The sequence below is a fragment of the Oreochromis niloticus genome, linkage group LG23 (assembly GCF_001858045.2).
Source record: "Oreochromis niloticus isolate F11D_XX linkage group LG23, O_niloticus_UMD_NMBU, whole genome shotgun sequence".
In the NCBI taxonomy this organism is placed as follows: Eukaryota; Metazoa; Chordata; class Actinopteri; order Cichliformes; family Cichlidae; genus Oreochromis; species Oreochromis niloticus.
In genome coordinates, this window is record NC_031986.2 from 43,788,719 (window position 1) to 43,815,876 (window position 27,158).

The 27,158-nt window shown below is 43.9% G+C and overlaps 1 protein-coding gene across 6 annotated transcripts in view; it reads right to left on the reverse strand.

The window, feature by feature from the left end:
* osbpl9 (oxysterol binding protein-like 9) overlaps positions 1 to 27,158 on the reverse strand; it is a 37,186-nt gene that overhangs the window by 2,456 nt on the left and 7,572 nt on the right. For 2 of the 6 annotated variants that reach the window (XM_003439777.5, XM_025903292.1), the window contains 21 exons: positions 24,696 to 24,774; positions 17,163 to 17,239; positions 13,533 to 13,628; positions 13,092 to 13,139; positions 11,571 to 11,600; positions 11,426 to 11,476; positions 10,885 to 10,923; positions 6,273 to 6,363; positions 5,487 to 5,591; positions 3,028 to 3,187; positions 2,744 to 2,856; positions 2,442 to 2,560; positions 2,243 to 2,328; positions 1,964 to 2,144; positions 1,730 to 1,814; positions 1,360 to 1,470; positions 1,214 to 1,277; positions 971 to 1,111; positions 794 to 872; positions 609 to 700; positions 385 to 520 (listed from right to left, as the gene is read on the reverse strand). In XM_003439777.5, coding sequence (XP_003439825.1) covers positions 385 to 520; positions 609 to 700; positions 794 to 872; positions 971 to 1,111; positions 1,214 to 1,277; positions 1,360 to 1,470; positions 1,730 to 1,814; positions 1,964 to 2,144; positions 2,243 to 2,328; positions 2,442 to 2,560; positions 2,744 to 2,856; positions 3,028 to 3,187; positions 5,487 to 5,591; positions 6,273 to 6,363; positions 10,885 to 10,923; positions 11,426 to 11,476; positions 11,571 to 11,600; positions 13,092 to 13,139; positions 13,533 to 13,628; positions 17,163 to 17,239; positions 24,696 to 24,774 — 1,983 coding nt within the window. Of the gene's footprint in view, positions 1 to 384; positions 521 to 608; positions 701 to 793; positions 873 to 970; positions 1,112 to 1,213; positions 1,278 to 1,359; positions 1,471 to 1,729; positions 1,815 to 1,963; positions 2,145 to 2,242; positions 2,329 to 2,441; positions 2,561 to 2,743; positions 2,857 to 3,027; positions 3,188 to 5,486; positions 5,592 to 6,272; positions 6,364 to 10,884; positions 10,924 to 11,425; positions 11,477 to 11,570; positions 11,601 to 13,091; positions 13,140 to 13,532; positions 13,629 to 14,552; positions 14,836 to 15,744; positions 16,132 to 17,162; positions 17,240 to 20,907; positions 21,011 to 24,695; positions 24,775 to 27,158 lie in introns of those variants that run through there. The other 4 variants (XM_019351605.2, XM_019351603.2, XM_005479138.3 and 1 more) reach the window with 4 other exon arrangements.

Here is a 27,158-nt window from a genome sequence, read left to right on the forward strand (position 1 = left end):
CTGCTGGTGGCACCTTTGTGGCGATAGATTCACACGTTAAGTGGGTAGTGTGTCATCGATGACAGCAGCTCATTGGAAAGGAAGGATAGAAAGTGTCCTTCGTGTTGTTTGCACTAATAAATGCTGCTCCTGCCTGAAAGCTGCACTCACAGATAAAATGTTGCTGCACATTTCTTTTCCTTTTATTGTCATAAATACAATTATTGTACGTTTCCTTGAAATAAAGCTACTTTCAGCTGCTCTCTGGTCACTTTTGATTTGGCACATTTTTACGCTAGTTGCTCTTTCTGATACAACCTAGAAGAGATTTGTGTCTCAAACTGGAATTGAACCAGCAACCTTTCACGTGTGTTTGTGTGGAGCCACACTGCAGGAAATCCTCACCCTGGTCTCCCACTGCTGCTCCTTCTCCTTTCTCTCTCTGGCTTCAGCTCTCTGTTTCTCCTCCAACCGGTGCTTGGCTTCTGTTGCTGCATCGATGTCTTTTATCTTCAGGTTCAGGGTCACATCCTTCCACAGTCTAAGCGGAGTAAAAGTTTGAAAGTCAAACATTTAGAGTTAGGGGATCCTGTGAGACGGCTAAGGTCAGACACTGAGCCTCTCCTCACCTTCGAGACTCGTACTCCAGCTGGTCTTCCAGCTTCCTCACTCTCTTCTTAACGATGCCCATCTTCTTAGTGTCTATGAACACCGTGTTCTCCTAGAAACATATAAAAACACGTTCACACATGTATTAATTAATTTAAGGTGGTGATTTCCTACATTTTGTAATGTAAAGAAACAAAGGACTCACTCCAGTCACCCATTTAGCATACATGACTCCGTTCCACTCTCCCTCAATGGAGCAGAAAGACTTCTTGTCGTTCGGTGAACTGCAGGGAAAAAAACAAAAAACAGATGTTATCTTGTGTATTAAAGACCGGACTCTCAGTGATCCTTAAATAGTGTGATATAACCACATGGCTCTTACAAAATCTCTGCAGTGATTCTGTGCTTCTTTCCACCATAGAAGGGTTTGGTGTGGAACACGATGTTAGCGCTGTAGCCCGACTTGGAGCAGGAGATGTTGCACTCTCCACCAAGCTCCACCCACGGCACAGTGAGGATCGACCTGGACAGACAGGCGTAGCTCAGTGAAACAAAGAGTAACGACCAACGCGGACCAACTGAGCGATGACACAGGCGAGCAGAGGGATGCATTAATGACACCTACCTGCCATATCCGTTAGGAAAGGTGAGAATGTAATGCTCATCGTGCTCCAAACATGACACGCAGCCTGGAGAGAGACCAGAAGTTACTTAACACAAAGATTCACTGAATCACACTTATCAGAGAATATAAGGCAGAGCTTAGCGTACCTTGACCGATGTTGTGGACACCTATGGACATGCCCAGAAACTTAGATTTAGTCCAAATGTGAGCGTTGAACTGGATCTTCCTACTTAAGCACTCTGCGTAGAACGCAGAAACTACGGGGAAAAACACAGGAAATAATTAGGAGTGGTGAAAAAAAACAGCAACATATCAGCGATCAAGCAGAAAATAAATAAAACCAAAACATTTTTGCACAAATAAGACTGATTCTGACATCCAAACCTAACATGTCATCTAGTTTCTAACGTCAAATACAAATAACTGATAATTTCACAGCGGTTACTTTCCTGAAGCTTCACCGCACCCTTCTGGATCTACATGTAATGAGCATTTCTGCGAAGGTTCAAGACTTACTGGGCGGGTGGTGAGAGACCTGCTCTGCCACAAAAGACACGCTGTTGGACGAAGCACAGGGAACCGGGCCTTCTGATACAGTCTCCTGAAATGTACGAGAACGAAGCACATTGAGAGGAGGATTGCGATTGGTGGTTAGAACTGCAGATCGATGATTCAGGAACTTGTAAAAGTAATAATTTACATTATTACTGGATCAAAAATCTACTTGACTGCAGTGACAAACGGTCTCACCGTAGGTGGCGAAGGCTCCTCTGTCTCGCTGGGAAGATCCCAGTGGCAGTAGAAGACCTCTCCTAGGATTGGGTTGTACGGTTTCTTGGCCACTGAGCCTTTCCTTCCGGCATGGAAAGCCGACAGGTACCACTTCACCACCTGCACCATGCGCTCTCTGGGCTCTGGCTGCTCAGCGATACTAGCGAGTAAAAGAAACAAGTACTGAATGACGGCCTACCCTCATGTCAGAGTGTGCACGTTTAACAAAAAAAGATAAACAACTGAAATGGTACGTACCTTACAAATAAGTCGGGGTGTGCAAAGAAATCTGCATACATTTCTAACAAAGACCTTCTTTCTAGGATGAAGGTAGGCAGGACCACCTGGGAAATACAGTGAAGCGTTGTTAAAAAAGAAAACCTTACAGCGACAGCGCTGGAGAGCGAAACGCTGCCACGGAACAATTAGGGCGGCTAAGACGCTAAGAGGTCCTGACCTTTGTGAGGTCCATGCCCAATCGAACTTGAGACAGCAAATGCATGATGACGCTCTTGTGCTCTTCCACAGACTCCCCTTCACCGTCATCGTCACGGTCATCGTGACAGTCGAACTGGTCTGAGGATGAGCAGAGCGAAAGTTTCATCCAGCCACATATTTCACCATCATGTAGTAAAATGTGATTTTAATAACGCCACCTCCTCCCACATAAACGGATCAGACCTCATGCTTAGAGTTTAATCAGTGAGGGACAATCAGCTGTAATGTAATCATGTGTCTCGTGAGCATTTCCCTTTTTACCCGTGTCTGTGGTGCCATTGGACATCGAAGAGTTGAGGGACTCTGTAGTGTTGGGTCGTTTCAGAGCCGTTTCTTCATTAGTAAGGGGCGAGGCAGCTGGAGGCCCTGAGGGACTGGGTGCAGGAGGAGGAGCAAGGAAGCAGGAAGCAAGAGAGATAAAGGGGACGAAGAACAAATATAAAATAAGAGGCAAACGTCTCTGACTGCAAACGCTCATGCTGCTGGATTTTTATTCAATCCAAGCAGAATTTTTCTTGCTACCAACGGGGTGCTGCTGTACTCACTCTATGCAGTGTTTGGGGGAAGTGTTGCTCTGGTAAAACTCATCAGCGTCATAGAATTCATCCTCACTGGAGGAGTAGGAGAAGTCTGGCACTGAGTGTGAGGGGAGGGGGATGTGAGCCGGGGAGGCGACGCCGCTGCTGGGGCCTGACGGGCCACTCCCTAAAAAACATATACATAAAAAAATTAAATCAAACAGTGTGCCTCATGCCACCACCCAATACACACACACAGTATATGTATTCATTTATCACCCCTCAATTATATCCATCACCCGCCTGTCTGTTTGGTAGGAGGAGCCAAAATGGCTCTGTTGATGTAGAAGCTCGCCGACGCCTGCCATACATGATGTCATGGTGATGAAAACAACATTATATTGATCAGCTGGAGCTCCTGTTTCCCAGCTCTGCTGTTCAGCAGGATGTGCTCGGCACCATTAAGCCGCTTTAATATAGTGATGACTTTCTCTGCAGAGCGTATTGACAGTACTCTCAAGCATGCAGCCTGCCTCCTTATTGCACAGCACAGCATTTTAATACTGCAGCCTCAGCAGAAAAGGCAAACAGGCTGCAACCTCTGCTTTCTGCTCATTTTAACTTACGTTCAGTGACACACTTTTACTCATTTAACAAAACAAACGACCCTCAAAATGCTCCTAAAAATTGCATTTTTGTTAACGACATTTGTAACCTGTAAAACTGCAGTAAAACACATTTTCACAAGTCCACAAATTATAAGGCTGCCATGATTAGTGGACTAGTCACGATTACGTCGCCTATCAAAATCGTCGACGACAAATTCAACAGTCGACGCGTCGTTTGAAGCTTTGTAAGATCCTGAAAGACGCAGGAATAAGTAGTAGGATTTAAGACTGTAAAAACGGACGGAAACAGAAGATGGCAGCACTGCATGTACAAGGATGCCAGGTGCCGTTAAACCCCGAAGAAGAAGAAGCTCTCTCCCTGTGTCCAAATTCAGGGGCCGCATCCTTCGGAAGCCGCATTTGTAGGCCGATTACGATACAGTGGCGCAACGAAGGCTTCCCAAATTTGAACATTCCTCCAAATCCGTCCTCCTTTTCCCCAGATTTGAAGGATGGGTCGGGTGTATCCTTCGTGGCCCAACCTATCCCAGAATTCATTGCGCGGCTCAGCCAATTCCAGTTTCGTACAATGGCGGCAGCTACTTAGTTTTAATATTACTCTTATTACTCTTTCTGGGTCACAAAATAAACTTTTAACATATTTTCACGCCAGAATGTGTCTGTGTAAACTTCAAATATCTCCTCGGTTTATCAAGACATCACATATTTGTAAAAGTGCTCCGACGTTTTCGGAGACGTCTGTTACCCACCAGCTCGATAGCTAGCCGGGGGTTCAAGGCTCACTAGAGCCGGCGAAAAACACCGGACTCCCGGCACATCGTTTTCAGATCCCCGCGGTCTTTCACTACTCAGCTTAAACATGATACATAAGTCACTTAGATAACTTAAAATGTTATTGTTTGGCTTTTTTCAGTGTTTTATTTGTTCCTGAGTAAATTGGTTTGGCTGAGATTAAAGTTAGTTTGCACACAGCTGAATAAACAGAAAACTGATTAAACAGAAGTGTGAGAATGTCGAGTTTACTCCAGTGTCCTGTTATATTTTAGATAGCAAAGAGCAGACGGCCGAGTTTACTAAACTCCACAATCTGCAAATTTCATTAAAAGTTTAATCAACTATCATCTGCTCTTTATTTTTAGTTAGCACAGACCTTAAACACTTAAAGCTGTAAGCTAATGATAGTTATATAAGAGCAGACGCATGCTGGTGCAATAAGCTACGTTTTACGCCCAATGGATGCCTAATCGCAAAAATAATCGATGACTAGTTGACTATCAAAATAATCGTTTGTGGCAGCTCTACTACAAATAGACAAAGACGGTGCTAAATGTCATTTAAAGTAATTGTTTGAAGGTCAAGAATGAAATGAAAAAAAGTATCTTTTTTGGCCACTTGGGGGCAGTGGCATCAAATTATGTAAACACATTTCACCCCAATCACCTTCTTATATCTGCTATTACATGTCCATGCAACTGTACTGTGACTGTAGTCCAACATGACGGCATCATAACAAGTGATTTAAATAAAACCCATCAGGGGCCTAAGATGTATCTGTATACAAAGAGTCTGAGTATGAGATTTTGAACTTTTAATCAAACAGCTCAAATCAACAGCTCGTCAGTATCATATCTGGTTTCCCTGTGGTTACCATCTCCTCAGGGAAGTATCCGACTAATCAGCTGTTCCACATTCCTCCGTTCAGTAGCCGATTACTGTTTGCCATTAAAAAAGGTTGTGTGCAGTTTACAGATCACACAGCTACTACAACAACAACAATTTTCAATAATTTCAATAATATATAGCCATTTCAGCATTTCACAAAAATTAGTCCAGTTCATGACATTGAATTGAATTCACCTGTGCTGTTGGGAGTTGGGGTCTGCAGACTGCCCATCACTGTGACGACGGGACCAACAGGTAACGTGGAGGGTCGTTGGTCTGATTTGCACACCTGAGACGCGTCTTTATCAAACGAAGAGAAAGCAGAGTTAGGAGCGAAGCCTCGAAACGAAGCATCTCATGCCACGTGGCAGGACGCTGCAGACAGAAGCTTCATCTGTGAGCGGGGATTACACCGTCTATTATAAGAGACCAAAATTAGAACAGCCTACTTTGCACTGATGATTTTTATAGCCTTTTTTTTAGTCTAGTCATGGTCATCTGACTAAAATAGCCAAAGATTTAGTCAGAGTTTAGTCAAGACGTGAGTATTCTTATTGACTGGATGAACGATATTACCCACAAAACAGGAATCTGCTTCAACACAAATCCTTAATTTAAAAGAAGAAATAGAAGAGCGGGAATAATGTTGCTAAACCCTGCTGATGATTTTTAAAGGTGTACCTTCAAACACTGAGAGAATATTAAGAATATTTATCAACGCTGGTGATGGTGCTGTCATACTAGAACATGTTTCCAGTTGCAGCTGAAACATAATTTCAAATGTCATCTAAGGACAGAACATTGACAGATTTGACACATTTCTCCAACGGTTCTGCGATTACACTCCCAACCACAGGAGGAGCTGGTGGCACCTTTAAGTGTATAACACAAACAACCTCTCAGGATGATGTCTCAACACATTAAGTGACAGCTGTTACTTTTAAATGTCTGACACGTGTTGAGGAGGCGGATGTCTTGTACCTGGGGGTAGTGTTGTCTGTGTTGGCATTGTGTTCACTGCTGGAGTGTCCAGAGGGGGCTGGTAGATCCCATCCACTGGGTTGATGGTGCTCTGGAGGAAAAAAACCAAACAAACACAACAATGCCCTTTACAACAAAAACTGAGTGCCTCACACTGACATCAGACCTTTGCTGCAACAATCACACACCCAGACCACTGCCTGCTTACTGGTTTAGAAAAGACTCAATCGAAAGCAGTTTGGCTTTTAGTTTAGAAACAGTCCTAGTCTGGCTACTGCAATAATCCACCTGTTCCTTTATCCTCTCAAACCCAGACATCAGAGGGGAACACTATGACCTGATCATACCTCGGTGCACCTATGTGAAGAGCGAACTAGAACAATGCATCATCCAGCCGGCGCAGATCAATTTCCTCGCACTCAATTTCCTGGAAAGAGTGGCGTTACCAAGCTTAATTAATGCAATCAATATGAAACCAACAACACGCTTTGAAATGCAAACGCTAGGAGTAGCTTTACACAACTGCTAACGTTGACTCTTGAACTCTGAGCAGCCTGTTTCTTCTTTAAAAAGGACTGGGGGGGCCGGGGGGGTTAATAAACACTACAGTAGGTAATCATTTGCAGAGGCCTGCCTTGATCCGAGGCAAACGCTGCATGCATATAAACAGCAGCCTGATGACACGATGTAATGTGGTCACAGCCCCCAACGACCCATCTGACAGGAACACCAGCAACCACACGAGATAAACCAAAAACATCTCGACCCTCGTTCCCCAACAGCTTACCGCCAGGAAACAACATTTAGTGACATTATTGCTCAAACCTGACCTGCAGTTTCTGACTTTTACACCTTTTCTCTATTTTGAGATCATCTGAGCTCAACAGGAACACAGTGACATCGAGATTAGGCTGAGCTGTGACGTGAGGTATTTACTGAACTGAGTTCTAGGAATAAATCTGACCTTGTTTTTCTCTGTTTATAGGTCAAGATAACTGCCAATAACCCATTATCTAAACGCTAAACAAAAAAGATACGATCAGAGGTCAAGGATCTGCTCTCCCGTTCACACTTTTCCCCTCCCATCTCCAGACTTCCTGCGTCTGTTCTGTTCTTTCTTCTAATGGTTCCAATGTCCACATGCCTTCATAAAAGTAACTCGAGGGCTTCTAATTAGATCCAATTAAAGACATATACTGACCAGCCTATGGCTGTGCAAGCAGGACATGAGGAAAAAAAAGCACGTGAAGAAAAAGAGCAAGATCATCAAAAAAAAGCTAAAAGGGCTTTAAACTCTGTAATGATCAATAACCTCTCTACCCCCCCCAAGTGAATGCAATATTAATGCAACGAGCAGCTCTCACAGCAGAGCAACCCCTCAGCCACCCATAGCACATAAATTATTTTGACAGATAACTACTGAACATGCTTCTCGTGAGCTTGGTTTAAATGATTCTTGCACTTTGCAACAATTCCCCAGGCAGTGCAGTTTGACAGGGTCAAATGTGCTGCTGACGCCTCGAGCATGTTAAACAAAGGCCTACGGTGCATGCATCACTGCTATGCAGGCACAGTGACAGACATTCAGCAGAGGTACGATTAGGGGAAAGCCTATGGCATACAAACATGGCACGTGCAGGTATATGCATAGGCAGAGCTTTCGCGGTGCTATTTATACTACATAATACTGTACTTAATGATAACAGATTAAGCCAGCTGTAAGATCAATGCAGTCCTATGAGCTAACGGGCTTACGTGGAGGTCTTGCTTAAAGTGGGAGGTTGTGTTGTATTAAACGATCTACAAACACTTCTCAATCCCTTGCTTTTTCCAAAGATTGATAGCCTTCTTTTCATTTAGCTACAGGTTTCTGTTTATCCCTGAGTCAGTGTTTTCTTTTGCTCTTTAGGCCTCACTTTTCTGCCTCGTCCACCTTCTGTTGTCCTGTCTCCTCTGGGTGCAAGTGTGATTCTGCAGTTGCCCAAATATATGCGCCATTTTCATGATACAGTCAGACTGATTGATAAAAATCCCTTTATATTTATAAACCAGAGAAATAAGAACAACATGGACATGTGTCTGTAGGTTGTCAGTCATCCACGTCACAGTAGTCTAAAGAAAGCGATTTGGACTCGGAGAGTTCCACGATTTAAAGCTGTCCATGTCCGCTGTGAACGACCATCTTTGAACAGAGGGTTGGCTTACGACACCAAATGTCTGCCATCAACAATGCACCCCGAGATTGCCTCTCTGGCACCTCAACCCACACTCACATCTGAAAACCTAAAGGTCACATGACAGGATGAGGCAAAGTCTCAGAGCGGTTTAACCCAAAACGTCTGGTGGTAATGACCTATGTCTTTATTCACAGTTGGCTCAGGCACACGGTGGATCAAACCCCTCTTAAACATTGATGTGTTTAAAAAGGGCAATGTGACCCATCTGTTGCTCTTAACGTAGTGATATCCACCTTCAGTTTATTCATTTTATTTATTTTGCAGGTCAACGTACAGCACATACATACAGTAGCAGACTAACAGCTAAAAGCCAACTTTGAGCTCTAATAAAACCTGCGCAGCACAGACTGGATGAGGGTCGGGGTTATGTAGCGTCAGCTCTCATTGTGGCTGAGAGGAAAGTCAGATACTCTGGAGAGCTTCTCTCAGTCACCCTTGCTCACACAGCAGTGAACGACTGAACCTGCCATCAGCCATAATTAGTAGTCATTAGTATACATGAGACACAAACTGGTATTAGGTCATAACAACTGGGTCATGGTTTATTTCTATTTAAGGTCTGGTCATTTTTAGAGCTGTTTTATTTTGAAAAACGGTTAACAGGAAGTCTTACTGCTTAAAGCTTTAGTGGTTCAAAACGTGCATAAATCCTGTTGTGGCCTTCAACACGAATATCTGCAGAAGTCTAGGAGTGCTTTCGGCACGGCTTTCCAGCTATTAGTGCTCAGTGGTTCAATAAGCAGGCAGTGTGAGAATGACCAATCAATGGTGACTTGATTCCTCTAATTAGTAAGTGAAGTGATGGGCAACACTCGCATACGCAGGCATGCGATCACACGTGTGTCCCATGTGCACTTACACTAGTGCATCTCAGAACACCGAGTATTATGTAAAGGTTTATTTTTCAAAATTTAATTCAAAGAGATAAACTTTCATATATTCTGTAAAAGCGAAGTGAGATATTTCAGGCCTTTATATACCTTTTAAAAGATATAAAAAGCCAAAAATTCCAGTATGTCAAATTATTAGAACGCCTCCTCAGATCAAACAAAAAAGGATCTCCGTGTGCCCGACTTCACACTACACTGAACATCATCTGTATTTTTGGGTCAGGGGTGTCTCCCATTCCTCTTGAACAATGATAGAGGCCCTCTTGTCCACAGTGTGGATAAAACACAGTGGATCAACCACCGCTAACACCAGCAGACGACACGGCACCCTAAAATCATCACAGAACGTAGACGCCGGATTTCCTTCCTGGACTTTTGGACTTCATTTCTAGCTTTTTTCCTCTCCACCATCAACCTTCAACATGTCTGTTTTTTATAACGTGACCATAGCAAAGAAAAAAAAAGGGAAAAGGAAAATAAACTGACTTTGTTAATTAATAAAACTCACTGGGAAGTCTGGGCAATGAGCTAAACTTACACTTTACAATACGAGCCCACAGAGTTGTGCTAATCAGTTTCTTTCAGCAGCATTTCTCCATCGTGTGGAAAAACGACCCACTGTTACCACTGCACTTCTTTTCCTTATATTGCGATATCTCTGGGATTAAATGTACAGCAGCAGAAAGGGGAATTTTCCTGGTCTGGCCCACTTAAGATTAAAGCAGCTGTATATGGTCCATGTGATATATGGCTTGGAATTAGAGACGCGACGGTCTTACCTAAAGACATCTGTGTGTGGACGCTCCACGCTCTCCACTTTTCCTGACAATCCACTCATGGATCAGGTAATTGCTACAGCTTGTGCAATTTTTCCTACCACACTTTCCATTAACGTGCTTCAAAACAGCGTTCCTAAACTCGATCTTCATCTGGACAACTGTCGAGTCAGCGTTCTTCCCAACAACTGTGGTTACTGAACTAAGAATGAAGAGTAATTTACTCACACTGAAAATGAAATACTTCAATAATTTGAGGAACTGAATTTCAGATTTTCGTGAGTTAAAGGCCATCATCATCATCAAAATAAAATAATAACACTTATTTACATGAATGTTTACCTTTTTGAATAAAGTGATAAAAACAAACTTTTCACAATACTTGACCTTTTTGAGATGCACTAGTATACACTCTACAACAATGTGCATTTTGTGTAGCACCATTTGCACATATACATTTCATGTCTTCATGAAGGAAAGAATAGTTACAAAATAAATCAATATTAGATTTTAGAGGAAAATATTGACTTAATTAAGAAGAAGGCAGCGGGAGACATGAAGGAAAGCTTAGATCCAAATTAGATTGCATGCATTAAACAGGTCTGGTACATCTGCTTGTCTAATAGGAGAGAGTCTATTAAGCGTGAAAAGAAAGTTAGCAGTTTGTTTGATTTCGACTTTTGTCATGGACAGAAAGGGTCAAACTTACTAGAAGTCCGTTTGCGTGTTGCTGTTCGTTACTTTGGTCCTTAAAATTTTAAGAAGACAGTGTTAGACTCATTGTGACGAAGGTTCAAGAGTCATTTCATAAAAGCATCCCGAGCATCTGCCGTGGTGCGGTGCAAACGAGGCCTCTCGCGTGGAGCTCCAAAACTTTCCCCAAGTTGCCACATACAGCGATCCTTTCATCACACGGTCAAATCCAGACTTGCCACTTCTTTCAGTAGTAAAAATGACAGGATTCCACTATCGTGTGAAATAATCCACATGTGTGTTTTTTGTTTTCCCTTATCAAACAGCTAATGAAGCAGAAACGATTGCTCCACTTCCTTTCAGAAAGCCGAATAGAAAGTGTGATGAAACGAACACTGGGCGACACCCTCACCAACCACCGACCCAGATAGCAACTGTAAGCAGGGAACTAGCCCAGGGATGCGAGGTAACACACAGTGCACACTCACGTGGTTTCACAAGAACAATGGTTATGAAGAAATGACTAACTGCAGAGAGCGGACTCGTGCTGTGCTTACCTTGGCAATCTGCAGCAGTACAATACAGTGCTTGATGGACTCTACCATACTCTGAAAGGGAAAAAAAAATCAGAGAGCAATTAATTAGGTAGGAAGTGACTTCTAAAGCCAACAGGAAGGAAAATGTGCTCATTCTCTGACTTACACAAGTAGTCTCCTTCAAATGTTCAATTTTCTGTCGAAAGAACAGAAAGAAGTAAAAACGAGGTTAAAGAGCAGAAATACTGAAGCGAGCAATGACGCCTGACTGGCTTCAGCTGGGGCTTGAAACTCCAGCTGTGAAAGGTTTGATGAAGTCGGCACGAGCAACAAGGTAAAGTGACCAAAAGCTGGTGTTAAACTCAAAGAGGAAGTGGACAGATAACACCAGAGGCTAGTGAGACGCCCTGAAGGTTAAACTCGTCCAACAAAAGCGTTTACACCTCTAATCTTCAAACATTAAGATTGGGCGATCGTGGCTCAAGAGTCGGCCGTTCGTCTTGTAATCGGAAGGTTGCCGGTTCGAGCCCCGGCTTGGACAGTCTCGGTCGTTGTGTCCTTGGGCAAGACACTTCACCCGTTGCCTACTGGTGGTGGTCAGAGGGCCCGGTGGCGCCAGTTTCCGGCAGCCTCGCCTCTGTCAGTGCGCCCCAGGGCAGCTGTGGCTACAATGTAGCTGCCATCACCAGTGTGTGAATGGGTGGATGACTGGATGTGTAAAGCGCTTTGGGGTCCTTAGGGACTAGAAAAGCGCTATGCAAATACAGAAGATCTGCTCTGAGATCTGACCGGGCCTGAGAGGAGCTACAGAAAAAGGAAGAATAAACTATCAATTGTAGTTTGAACAATGGTCCCTTGATTACATTTTGTACTTTTTAAATTGTCCGTTAGCCCGTTAAGTGACTGAGAAAATGAACCAGAAACTCAAAAACTGAACTGCTGACTCGATCAGCCTTACAGTCTGCAGCAGCTCGGTCCAATCAGACCCCAAAACTGGTCCAAGCTGAGGGCAACGTATGGTGTGAGTAGAGGTGGTGGTAAGTTTTGGTAAGCTAAAAGAAGCTGAAACTTAAAGCAACACTGGAGAACAGAAGGGTCCTTTGTCAGGACCCTGAACCACATGTTGGTCAGGTAATAAAGTTGTTCTTCATACCGAGTACTGTTGGAGCTTCAACGTCTTTAGACTAATGATCTTCTTTATGCATCTTTCCCCCATAAAGACTACATCTGATGACGTCTCCTGTACCATTAATGAGTTCTGACACCTCAGCATTCATAAACAAAGATGTGGTTTGATGACTATTAGAGGAGTTTCTGGGGTTTTCCAAGGGTAGCTGGATAGGCAGAGACTTCTAATGCACATCCAGTCATTTTGGACTCTAAGCAGGCCTGAAATAAAGCTGAAACCACTCAGTTAAGGAAAGCGCTAAAAGGGTTACTCCCTGAAGGATTAATTTTTATTCTTCATGACTGAATAAATAAATATCAAGGGGACTGAACTTTAGCTTTTGAAATAAGAGGATCACTTCTGAAATCACTGGTGCTTTAAACCAGTTTGGAACAGAAATATCTGCGATACACTGACAGCTATCAGTTTTCGCCCCCTGCTCCTTTGTTAGCAGCGACTGTAATGACGCTGGACCGGAGAGGCGAGACGCGAGAGCAGAGCTGCGCTGCTGGTACTCACTCTGCGTGATTCATCCTCTTTGCAGTCCTTGATCTTCTCATCAAACAGCTGTGTGGACAAGAGATGAAAGAAAGGTTAAAAAACAGAAACATGGAATAAGAGCTATTCCACTGTCAGATGAGTGCCTCTGTGTAGAGATGACACAGTGGAAAACTGAGAGCTTATCTAAGGAAGGACATGTTATGTGGTTTCCTTAAGATGCTGCGCTGGAGACAGTGTCTACTTTCTTTAAATACAGTTATCTGGTTTGTCACCATTCTACCACAAATCTAACTCACAAGAACTTCTGCTTTACTGAAAAGTAGACTCAGACGAGCAAGGTAATGCTCGCTGACACAGATTCAATCTATAAATATAGGATGAAAAACCACTGAAATCTACAACATCCATATCTACGTCACGGTGTAGTGTGCACCACACTGGATTTCCTTCGTGTCCTACCTTTAACTGATCAATCAGAATCTGTAGGTAGGCGTCAGCTTCAGCTAGCTTCTTGTCAAAGTCTTGAACACTAGGAACAAATCCCGTCTCAGCCTCCTAAAGACAAGGGAAGAAACACAGCTGAGCATCGGTGCAGTCCTCGACGCAGGTGTTGCAAAAGGTGTTTGCATATTCAAAGTAAAGCACAAAACCACAGCCCATAAATCCAGGGCCGTGTATTCACATATTTATCCGTTCATTTACCAAAAAACAAACAAACAAAGGGAAAAAAAGCCTCTCATATCCATCACCTCCTGGTCAGGTAGGCTTTATAAACTGTTACACAAAACGTTGGAGAGAAACATCAACAGTTCAGGAGAATTTTCCAGCAAAGTACCGTAGTGAGGGAGATATGAGTACTATTGTTTAAAGGCTCGTCTACATGAAAGGCCAGCAGGTCTGTCTGCTTGCCTGATGGAGGCCAACTCGTTTCAGGCTCTGAAACAAAACTGAAATCTGGACTCTCACGACCGGAGAGCATTCGGTTCCAGACAGAACGTAACGGGCTGAGGTGCACTCAAATTCATTGTTTGTTAATTAGCTTCCTTTAACGGACTTCACACGCACACACAAACACAGATAATTTAGTTACATAATACACATTAAAAGGTAATTACTAGACTATTGGCAGAACAGACGTGACCAGGCATCTGTCTGCCTGTCTGTGCTCACCCAACAAAGCACCCAGAACAATCCAGTAAGCTGTGACACAAAACCAAAAGACAGGAAAACAGGAGAAAAAAAAAAAAATTCACCCTCATTTAATCACCGAGGCTGTCAACAGCAAGGACACCGAGTCCCAGCGAACACACAATACCCGCCCTACGTCAAGCCAGCAGACTCAGGAGATGACTAACGGTGTGTGTCAATGCACTTTACTGCTTTACAGCAGTTACGTGGAAAAACGCACAATACCTCACCGTGGAACGGCGCTCTGTCAAAACGAAACAAATCCTGTCAAAAGTCAAACTCTTATCAAACCGTGGTGGATGTCACTGCTGCTTTGGAGCTGCCGCGTTGCAGAGTCCAGCTGTGTCGCGAGTTTGAGGTGTGTTTTCTTGCAGTCGAATGAGCTCTCATAGGAAAGTGAAGAAAAGCCATCAACACAAAGCCGGTCGCCGATCGCCGACGAGCTAAAGTTTAAGCTTTAGAAAAACATACTATACTCAGCAGCCATGAAGCTATGAAGTTAACAGGGCAAACTTCCTCAAAAGGATCAAAGGTGCTTGTTCAGCTTAAAGGGGCAAAATGTAGCTGTCTGCATGAAGGCCTGAGCAAAAAAAGAGAAAAGAAAAAAGAAAAAAGACTGTTACTGTGCGCCTCTGGGGGTTTTCACCCCAGACGGGCACAAATCTTGAAGAAACTTGCCTGATAACTCGCTACACTGGAAACATATAAGCGGGAGTATTATTCCAGTAAGGCATTGCATCATGATACTTTTCATGGGAAGCAATCAGCGACACGCAGCGAAACACAAGTCAGAGCGAAAATGTCTACAGGAAATAATTTCACAGTAAATTGTTACAAGACAGATTAGAGCTCAACCACCTGAGCCTCAACGTTTACTCTGCACTGGATGAAGACTCAAAGAACAGACGTGAACATGATAAAGACTTTAAATACACACTGAGAAAAACTCTACCTGCAAAACAGCCCGGTCCTCTATTACTACTGAGCAAATGTCCTGTTTTGACAACACACATGACACAGGGGAGTGTTTTTTCTTTCTTTTTATAACGTTTGAAGCAGAAAGTCAGAGGCAGGTGGTTGGTTTATAAACAGCCACTGTATGACCACACTGTAGTGCTCACTTCTGCCCTGTTCTGGAAATATTCCCAGACTTCCACTCCCACTCGTTTGCAGCGCACAGACTGTCCATCCCTGTGACACAGCAGCAGGGAGATTTTAGCGTAGCCTCCAGTGTTAAATTAAGGAAAAAAAACAAACCACCCACCCACACACACACACACACACACACACCCACACACACACCAGACTTTACAAACAACACTGCCCTCGCACACTCCCCCCCCTCCCTGCCCTGTCTATTTGTCTTTCCACACAGTGTGACCCACTTTAAAAATGCTGCTGTCCCAGTGGCGCGCTGCAGCCGCTTAACTTCTCCTCGCTCTGGTGCAGCGGGGTTTTTGCCTGTCTGCGTGTTTTTACTTACTGGGTGCCGTGCTCCAATAGACATGCTGCAATAAGCCAGTACATCTCTCAGTCCATTTAGCAGAGCCCAAGGTCGCTTTCTCTTTCTCTGCCTCCGTTACTCTGTTTTCCCCACAGCTACAAACCGCCAGCTCTGCTGAAATTACATTCTTTCTTTCTCCCTCCTCCTCCTCCTCCTCCTTCAGCACCACAGAGAAACACAAAACAATTTCCTCCTTTTGCTCTCCACTGCGGTGTGCCAACGTAAACCCTAGCAGCCTTCAGACTGTTAGCGGGGCTTCAGCAGCAGTTATCAGCTAAGCGTTTGGTCTGAGCCGAGTTAATCCAGGACCCTCCCCTGACAGGAAAGCCACACTTCCTCTCGCACAGGCAGACGAAAACACGCAAACCAACAGCAAGCGCTGAGAAGCACGAGCATCAACAGCCACGAGGATTGGCTGAGACAGCCGAGGCAGATGTTTGGCCGATCGAGCAACCGGGTCTTGGATTGGGTAGCGCTGGGTCATATGATGCTTCGACAGCAACGCTGCATAGGTGTGCGCATGTATGTGTGTGTCCGTACCGAGCACGCAGGCACACGCGTAGCACTTCAAACGGATTTGCCACCAAAGGGAGAGATTAGAGGGCGAGCAGAATAAGAAAGGTGGGAGGGAGAACAAATACTAAGCTTGGTTATGAGGATGAAGAGAAGAGAAGCGATAAGGAGGAAGAAGTGTATCTGGATGAGGATGGGAGGGAGCATAGCGGAAGGTTTGTTTTGAGGGAGGAGAGCAGGAAAAGAGGTTGAGCAGAGAAAACAACTGCAGGGCAGGGGAAGCAATTTCTACACTCATAAAAACAGATATAAACACCGGTGGGACAAAAATGGCAGCAAGCAGGTCAGCAGCTGAGCAGACTTTCCATTAAACTTAAAAGCCTGCTCCTAAAACCGGTCCAAACTGGCCACGTATTTCCAAACATCCTCAGCCTACGATGACGCAAATGTCAGCACTTTTCCCTTTAATACAGACGTGAATTATCATTCGGCTCGGCTCTCCTGAGGAAAAAACAGATACAAGCAATACACGAAAAGCTTAAAGTGCTGATAACCTGACATGCAAAGGCCATTCAAATCATCACGAGTGTCGGGGTATAGTTTATGCAAATACAGACTGCGTGAAGTGCGAAAAACAATCTCGCAGTGAAAGCTCTGATATTATTTTCATGGCAGGGTTTTCGTTTACCTCTTTATCTAAACCAGGATCATCTTCAGGTATCACAAAGAGCGGCACGTTCGATTCCGGAAATATAAACTGTGTGACGGGAATTTGTATAAATGGCATGCAAACACCAGAGGATCCACACAGCAAACAACTCCTCTGTTCACTGCAGAGGATTAGACACAAAGACACACATCCAAAGAAGCGCTTGGTTTCATACCCGGAGTTGGAGGGTGTGCCGGAGGATAGTTCCCTCTAAGGCGTGGATCCACTTCTCCCGCTCGTCTGCATCTCGGGCTGAGGACAGAAACACAGAGACACACCCAGTGAGCCACGTTTTCCATCTGACACCATCTGCAGCCCATTTAAAGAAAAAAAGTAATGACAGCACTAAAATGACATGAGTACTGGTGACACAGTGAAGGACACTGAATATTCACCTAGAAAGTTTCATTGAAAACATGTTTACAAAAGGCGTTAGGTTCATTTCTCTCATGTCATTCGGTGACAGCAACCAAGAGATATTCTGCTCATCTGCTCCCCCGTGCCATACATATGAGAGCTGTACCAATCCTTAACCAAATTCATGCCGCCCAAAATGTCAAACTTTTCCTTGTAATCAGAGTATTCATCAGAGCTTGTAGGTCTGTGTCTAAATTGCATTAACATAAATGTCAATAAAGCCTCTTTGAATTTGAATGAATCTTTATGCATGTTTGAGCCTTCCACTGAATATAATGGAACTAAATGGGACTTTATGCTCACAGTACCAATAAAATAAATATGTAAAAAAGTCTGTCTCTCTGGAAATCATGACCTGGTTTGCCCAAACCTACTAACCTCGTGGTGCGCGGTTTCATAGAGGAACTACACCCACTAAATGTATCACAGTTCAGAAGGAAGTGTGCAACTACATGAGACTCAACAACAAAAGGTGCACAGTTTTTCTCTCCTTTGAGTGAGCCAGTCAGAGTTTTTAAAAGTATTTTATTGGTGTTTGAGAACTATAAAGTGAATTCAGTTCAATTTTATTTACACAGCGCCAAATCACAACGACAGTTGCCTCAAGCTCGCTTCATTTTATAAGGTAAAGACCCTACAGCGATAGAGACAAAACAAAGAATACCCAAACAATATGACCCCGAATGAGCGAGCGCTTTAGTGACAGTGGGAAGGAAAAACTCCCTTTTAACAGGAAGAAACCTCCGGCAGACCCAGGCTCAGGGCGGGGCGGCCTCCTGCCACGCCACCTTCATCATTGACAGGCAGCTCTCAGCTCCATTGGATCAAATAACAAAGATGGATAAGCAGGCAGGAGTCTGACAGACATACATTAAAACTGAAGCTTTTTAAATACGCTTCACTATATTTAACCCACACAGACATAAAATCTTTGTCTGCATGATCGTAACGGCTGAATCAATACCAAAAAAGTGACCAACTTTTATGAGAATTGTAAAAATGAGAATTACAGCTCGTTTCCTGCGCAGTCACAGTACTGATTCTCATCTTCGTGTGAAGTAGAGCAGAGTGAGGCTGCACCCTCAGAGCAAAGACAGAGGACACAATAGACGGCCAGCGACATTAACCAATGACCCAGAACAGGCTCTGGCACATGCAGCACACACTGCAAATGGCTCCTGGATGCTTTTTCTTGCCACTGGCATACGTAATATTGTGTTTTCCTGCCAAGACATGGAATGAACTCAAGTGGATGTGTGCTAAAGCTGTACAGCACTGTGCCAACGTCTTTGAGCCAATCTGTTTATTTTTCGCTAAGAAAATGGGAAATAGGTTCAGAAATCTATTGAAACATGTGTAAACATTTATGAAACTACAGTATAGAAGGCAAAAAACAAACCAAAACAGAGTTTATACAACAGGAATATTTCTCCAGGACATTCAAGCTTTTGGCTGCCTTTTGTGGATTTCTGAGGCTCTGAGGAGACCGATCTCTGGCTGATAGTGTTTTTCTATCCAGGTAAGCTTTCACTGCACTGGGAGAGTGTTTGGGATCATTGTCATGCTGAAAAACAGAGCTGCAGCCAGACAGATGCTTTCCATGTGTTACTGCATCCAAAAGTCCTCAATACCCCTACCATTACAGATCGCTACAGACACAAATTTGGATTCACGGCTCTAGTCGACCTGTTGCCAACGATTTTGAGTCCAGTTTCTGTGCAATCTTCAGATTGTCTTCTTGACACCCACAGAGAGACTTCAGCAAACAGTAGATGGGTCAGATGCTTCTCTCAGGTCCTGTGTCAGGTGTTTGCTGGAGTTTGTTTCTAAAGGACAGGACTTTCTGTTCGTCTGCTGCAGACAGGTTTTTAGTGCTGCACTTCATTTATTTTTAAGGACACACTGCACATCATGCTGAGATATGCCAAGTTTCCACACAAACCTCTTTGGGAATCCCCTTGTTGGTGGAAAAATACAGTTTTTCGTGCCTGGCAAAATGTCTCATCTTTAGCATTATTTCTAGACTCGGCTAAAGATCCAATCTTTATAAATAAAGATACAAAATAAAATTAGCTTTTGCTAACTTGTGTATTATATGCAGACAAAACACCGACCTATGAATCATTTGAACCATTAAAAAAAAAAAAAAAAAAAAAAAAGCACCAGTCATAACTGGCTTAAAACAAAAACCAAAAACAGAAATTTGCTGAAAAAGCTCAGGCACACAGACTGGACTGAAAAAGCAGCTAATGTCTAATGTTCCAGGTGAGGACAGTAATCAATATAGTCTCCAATAAATCTCCAAAAGCTGTTAACAAAGAACTAAATATGTCCTTGAATTAGCTCCCAAACTCCATCCTGTGTAAGAGTCATCTTTCATTGAGCTGGAAACAAGACAGAACAGCAGATGACGGTCTGCGCTCGTGGGCAGGCTAAGGAGCGCTACAACAGAAAAGCTTTTAAAGACATTAAACGGCAGCCGAGGCTCAGGCCAATCCACTCAGACAGCACCTCACTGCCCTCTCGGTTTCCGACTCTCCGGGGGAACAGATCTGCTGCAGCTGATGTCGTTCAGCTCTACTCACGATGGCCAGGCCATTCAAGAAAAACTAATACAGGAACTGTGTCACAAGTCCAATCTTTGTCCTAGTTAGTGATTCACATCTGGAGCCGTGATTTGCTTTGCCAAGGAGGTGTGAGCACATTATTCATCCACCTGACAGGAACCTACTTTGTTAATACTCCACCAACAATCACGTTTTGTAGAATTTAAACACGTGACACAGAAAGGGAGCACGCAAATGCTCGATAAACAATCTTTAACCTGCAAGCTCCCCAGTACAATATCTGCGTTATTCCCATTTGTGTCCAGGCGAGAAAAGAGCAGGTAATCGTCCAGTGAATTAACAATGAGCGAGCGAGCATCATGTGTCCTTTCTCCTGCACGCTCTGCTCAGGAGCAGCCTCCTGCTGCGAGACGCATGTGAGGGGAGGACATTTCAGACAATGACCCGACCTCATTCTCAACATTGTCCAGAAATTTTGGGAAAAAACCAAAAAGACAAAATTGAATATGCAAATGTTTTCAGTGAATGTTAGCAGCATCTATAGCATGTGTTTAAATTCATATCCTTAAATAAAATAAAGATACTAATTGAGGAAATTTGGGGATTCCAGTCGTGTCGTTTTGCAGTATCGTCAAGTTTAACTGAACAAAAGGGACAAAAGTCTGAAAGTTAAATGCTTTGTCCACAAATCTGCCATTAAACCCACTCTTAAAGTTTTACGATGCCGTTTCCACCCTGAATAAATGAAACAGTCTGACAGCTCAGCTGCTGCTGTCACAACACAGCAAAGTGTGCAGACCAAACCTGTACTGAAAGCTGGGCAATGGCAGCAAGGCACAGCAGGCACATACAGGAGGGACCGCACCTCACACCAGTGAGCTTCAGGTCATCCACTCACACGCGCTGCAAATATTATATGAAAACCCACAAACTTACCCACACAGAACAGAAATAACTGCAAAATCCAACGTCTAAAAATAAGATCTCTAAATGCTGCGGCCAAATAAAGAAGAGTTTCCACGTATGTAGCAGCGGTGCACAGTTCCACACTCACAGCGGAGATCACCTCACATCCAGCAAAAGGAACTGATACTAAAACATATTTACAAAGGAGCGTATGTGTTGGTAGAATTTTCCACAGGACACAGCTCCTCTCACGAACGCTACACTACCTGCTAGGATCGACCGATGTGTACCGGAGAGACAAAGGGAAAAGTTGGGAAAACAGAAAAAAGGAAAATAGATGAATTAAATAATATGATTCATTTGCTGTCACACATTATTTTTCCCTCACTTTATCCTTCAAAATTCAAGGAAAATCTTTGCAAGAGTATTTACAGTATCTTGCTGATTGCACAACATCATTATATCACTGTAACTGTGTTTTTCAATTAATCCCTCCCCACATGCACCGAGCAGCTGCTGAATGGTTGTGTATTTGACTCTCCGGGGATGTGGCCAACTTTCATGAACAAGTCATGTGAACGCTCACAACGCTCACACCGTGGTTTCCACACTATTTTTAAGCTTGATTCTTATGGTTTTAACCTTTTTTCCTTATCTAACAATTAGGAAAGAACTGGATGTGCAAGGATTTTGTGCTGAACCCAAAATAACAACACTTACGTTGTGCTTTAAAGCGACCAGGATAATGGTATGCTATCCACATGAACAACTGTAAAAGAAGCAATTCTGTGACTTGATGAATCCGACTCTGTAGACCGGAAAAGCGCTCCGGCTGAGTATACAAACAAAGCTACGGACAGTTACAGTCACCTAGACCGTAAACAATGCCATTCACAGACAAGCAAACACACAACAGATGGTGCATGTACAGTTACAACCAACACACTCAGACAAATATCACGTCCAGACAAATTGGTATAAATTCATGAAGTTAACAGTTTTGTACTTTTAACCCAAGGATTTCATGTTAAACCATCAGTGACGTCTGTTTATGACGCTCAGCCCTTCTTCATTATGCTGATGCTCCTTTTTTCCTGTGTTAATTATTCAACCCACTTCTGTCTCCTCCTGCCATCGTCAGACATGCTATGAAACGTCTGGTGACATGACTGAGCAAGAAGGCTGATGCTAGACTACAAGCTGTCAATACTCTGACCCTGTAGCTCCCCCGGCGTGGGGCAGAAACCACTCTGAATGGTTACTTAATCGAAGGTGGATTGGTGGGAAAGTACTTTGCTCACTTAACGAAGATTAGAAGAAGATAAGTGTTGACTTGGGTTGGCGACTTTTCAACCTGACACAAACGCCGGTTTCATTCCTGAAATAACAGAGAGGTTGAAATGAAGATAAAGCTGTGAAAACACATATAACAAAAGGACAGAGCTGACAGTGCAGGTGATGCTGAGGTGAGGGAGGGCCCAGGAGAGAGAGGACAAGACGAAGAGCACACAGAGGTCTCTCATCCCGGACTTGTGCTGCCCGACGGGGAGAGAGAAGACGACAGATAGCTTTAGCAGATAACAGAAGGCCAGCAAAGAGCAAAGAGGGGAAATGAGGAAAAGGGCTCTCAGGCAGCTATGATGCACCGCCGGGGGAGAGAGGCTGATGAATAATGGATGTTTCTCTAAATAGAACGAGCACAGAGCCGCACTCAAGGCTAGCACAGTGGACTGTGAGCTCAGAACTATAATTTAACCTGTAATATGGACTGTGCCGTACCAGAAAGCAGCGTGCTTCAGTGCTTAGAAATGAGCAGTTTTTACTGCAGGGATAAAAGGAAAAGCATCAGTCTAATATAAGTTCTAATCACAGTTTATCGCTCGTTTCTTTACACCAGCGCAACATCCATGACCACGAAACGGTGTAAGCTTTAGTCTGTGCCCACACACCGGCCCATTCAGATGATGCTGCCAGTCCTGTGAGACCAACTGCACAACACTCTTACTCCAGGATCGTTTTACAGCAACACAGAAACTAGTCCTGCCCGACATCCTCTTGATATCTCAGCTAACAGCTGATGCATCCAGAATCTCATGTTCAGTGCTAATTTTTGCTCGTCCTGCCAGCGGAGATACACGAGACAGTTCAGTCCTCCGCTGGGTATTCGGAGAGCAGATGTGTCTTGCGTCGACTTTTCATTGTTTTCACTCAAACAAAAAGACGACCGTGGGAGTCGCATCCTCTCGCGCGAGGAGTCGCTGCTTTCAAACAGACGGGTTTAACTTGAACAGCAGAAACCTTCGGTGTCTCTCTGTCACTAAACATGCAGAAATTAATTTCCCTCTCTGACTGATGATTGATTTGGCCTCATTAGAATATAATTTGCATAAACTGCTGCTGTTCTCCCTTTACTGACGTAAAAGCCTCACACACTCAGATAAAAATAAATGCAACGTAAATATAAATAAATGCATCTTAACTGACAAACATCATCTGCAGAAAAGCACCAGATTAAATAAAGACAATGACATTTGAGGCATTATTCACTGATGAACACATCCGCATGCGAGTTACTGTCCCGAGGGAGGAAAAACGACGTCTCCACAGCGAACCAGCAACACCAGTAACATCCCTTTCTAAAATAACACAGCGAGTTTGTGCAAACATCTGAGGACTGTGCATACGAGCGTCTCCTTGATGTTACCTCATCACGGACAGTGACTAAACAGTCGTAGTCTGAACTGTCCTTGAACCTCGACTGCAAACCTTTCTACCATGCACCACGGAGCGCGCTGCTCCACCCCGACCGTACATCCCAGAAGACAAACAGACGACGCCTCCTTGCGATCCTTTCGCCCGAGGCTGGCATGCATGCTGACGTCGTGGTTTTCTCCTTACCCTTGCGTTTGTAGAACCACAGCATACAGCTTCGGAACACAGACATAGGAGAGGGCATGGAGGAGGTGAGAAGGGCGGGGGGCCCATGGACTGTGGCTAGTGACCCTCAAGGAAGGAGGTGAAAGGGGATGCTGGTAGTGAAGTGTTTGGGGTTTAGGTGGTGGCGAAACAGACAAATGGACAAATGGAAGGACGGAATGAACCAAAGTTAGAGGAGGTTAGTTAAAGACCTGGCGGAGTGACAGGGTAAAAAAGGTGTCTGCGGTGTACTGAACAGGATGGGTCCCTGTCAAAAGGAGGAAGGGGCTGACAGGACGCGAGGGAGGGGGGCGATGCTGTAGGTGGGAGCCAATCCTGTCCCTACGGAGCGACTGGCTGCTAGAAAGCGAGCGACGGCAGCAGCGGTGCAGCGAAAGGCGAACAGCAGGAGCAGCAGCAAGAAGAGACCTGAGCTCAGCTCTGAGCTCAGCAGTATTCCCTTATTATTCCCAGCGGCTCAACTGCAGAGACACATAAGCAGCAATCTTCCTCTTCAGCCGCAGCGGAGAGGGCTGAAGGGAAAAAAAGTCTTAATTGCTTCTTCTGTTCCAAAGGAATCTGTTTAGCTCGCAGTGGAACAAATCTTGTTTACCGAAATATGTCAGTCCAACTTCAGAGCTCGAAGAGGAAGGGAGAAACGGCTCAGACGCATGCAGCATGCTTTGAGATTGTGTAGATGCCAGTGTGTGCGTGTCTCCTGGCAGTAGAGCAAACCAATCCAAGACGTTAAAAGGCAGGAAGGGGAGAGAGAGGGAGTGAGAGAGCAAATGGACAGCATGGCTGAATGGAAAGCATTCACAGAGGAGGACTGGCTGTGATGACTACATAGAGGAGAAGAGGGGGGCTGAAAGAGAGCAGAATTAACCGGGGGAACACCTCACCTTGGAAATGGAAAGTCTTCTGGTCCACAGTGATGGTGAATGTGCTGTCGTCCTCGTCATCGATGCCGATCACAGCTCCCTGAGCAGACAGAAAGAGAGAGAGAGAGAGAATGGGAAAAGCAGGCAGTCAGACAGGGACACGTCATACTCCACTTTCCACTTCGATCTTCATGCCCTCCACATGTCCCCAACTGGCTCTCATTTATTAACCCTAGTCATTTTCAGCAGCTCACCCTCTTCTCTTCAAAAGCTCAATTTCCTGTTGCCTCGTCATCTTTTTCCTCAAAAACATAAAATAAATCACCATCTCTCTCTCTCTCTCGCAGACACACAAAAATGAGTGCAGTCTTTTGGAACATGGTAGAGAAGAAGGGAGGGGAGGAGGTGGGATTTGGGAGAGTGAAGGAGGAGAAAGGCAGGGAAGGGTGGAGAGAGAGAAAAAGTACACCAGGGACCAGCAGCCAAAAAGGAAAAAAAAGGAACTGCAGAGAAACGGCCTGCTGGCTAGCTGGGGCATTAGCTCCTAGCAACAGAAACAGGGCGTGTGACTCAGAGATTACTTACACAGCAAATCTCTAGTAACAAAATATCAGGAACTGTAAGAGGTGGATATAACAGCTGTAAAATCTGTTTGTTGACCCCTTAAAAACTCTGTTTTTTACATTTTTTTTTTTAATACAACCTTTATAAAGTCTGTGCCACTGCTTTAAACTGAATTTCAGTGACACGTCTCTCTGTTCTGATGTACAGTACCTTGTGATGTGTTGTAAACCTGTAATATTACAGGTAAATTAAGAATAATTTGTCTTATATTAAAAACTAAACAGATAAAAAAAAACAGGTCACTGACAAGAGATTCATGTTTTTATACACGTGTCTGGAAATGCATAATGAAACAGATACAGACACCCAGCCCTTATCAAATGTGGCAGGTGATACCTGCTTGCCTAAGTGTAGCCAAACTGCATTGCATGCACTAGCCACTTTATTAGGTACACCTGTAATCAGCCAATTGCCAACAGCAGCTCAAAGCATTTGGTCGTGCAGATATGATCGAGGCAGCCTGCTGAAGTTCAAACCGAGCATCAAAATTAAAGAGGATTTAAGTGACTTTGAATGTGTCACAATTGTTGTTGCCAGATGGGCTGGTCTGAGTACTTCAGAAATTGCTGATCTGCTGGGACTTTCCCACACATCCATCTATAGCACAGGTGTCGAACTCCAGGCCTCGAGGGCCGGTGTCCTGCAGGTTTTAGATGAGTCCTTGATCCAACACAGCTGATTTAAATGGCTAAATGACCTCCTCAACATGTCTTGAACTTCTCCAGATGCCTGCTAATGAACTAACCATTTGATTCAGGTGTGTTGACCCAGGGTGAGATCTAAAACCTGCAGGACACCGGCCCTCGAGGCCTGGAGTTCATCACCCCTGATCTACAGACTTTACAGAGAATGGTCTGAAAAATAGAAAATGGATAAAAAGTATTTAGGAGAGTGTCTCTGATTGTCAAACAACAAACCATGAAAGAGATGGGCTACAGCAGCAGAGACCACACCAGGCGCTGCTCCATACCTCCTCTTTATTTTTGATTTCTCAGTTAACATAAGATCATTAAAATGGGTGAACATTCATGTAGATTTAGGGGTGATGAACTCCAGGCCTCACGGCCGGTGTCCTGCAGGTTTTAGATCTCACCCTGGGTCAGCACACCTGAACCAAATGATTAGTTCATTACCAGGGAGACATGTTGAGGAGGTCATTTAGCCATTTAAATCAGCTGTGTTGGATCAAGGACACACAGGGCTCGCAAAATTTCAAAATCCCTGGTAGCCCTTCGGGCAGGGACTCTTCAGTTTGTGGTAGCCCAAAATAAATTTAAGTAGCCCAAATAAAAAAGAGAGCAATTTTTTGATTGATGTTTTGTTTCCGTTACAATATTATACATTAAAGTTTAATATTGTAACGGAAACAAAACATTAATCAAAACATTGTTGAAACACAAATTAAACATTGTATAAAAATTACAATCATCAACTCAAATACTTGGTTCTAATTAAACAGAAATTTCTATGAACTTGTAAGAACTGTGTAAAACATGAATCAGTCTGTGTCAGGTCCTGAATTTGAAATTTCCACTGAAGTCACGGGTGAGAGATAAGTGAAACCAAGATCTAGGACATTTTTTTTTTGAAGTTTGCAAAGACTGCTAAATTTTGCCAATGGTGGTTCACTCTTTGCAACATAGCACGCTGTTCTAAACAGATTTTTCAGGTTTATTTTTAGTATGTTCTTTGCAATTGGTGTTTGTTCTGGGAAAGATATTGCAGACTGAGCAATAATGCATTTCTCATGGGTTCTAATGGGGGTCTTTCTTAAAATTACTGGTCCCAGTAACAAAGGCGCTTGTCGACTCAGAAATCGAGGGAAAACCAACAACACACCCGGCAGAACATTATGTTATT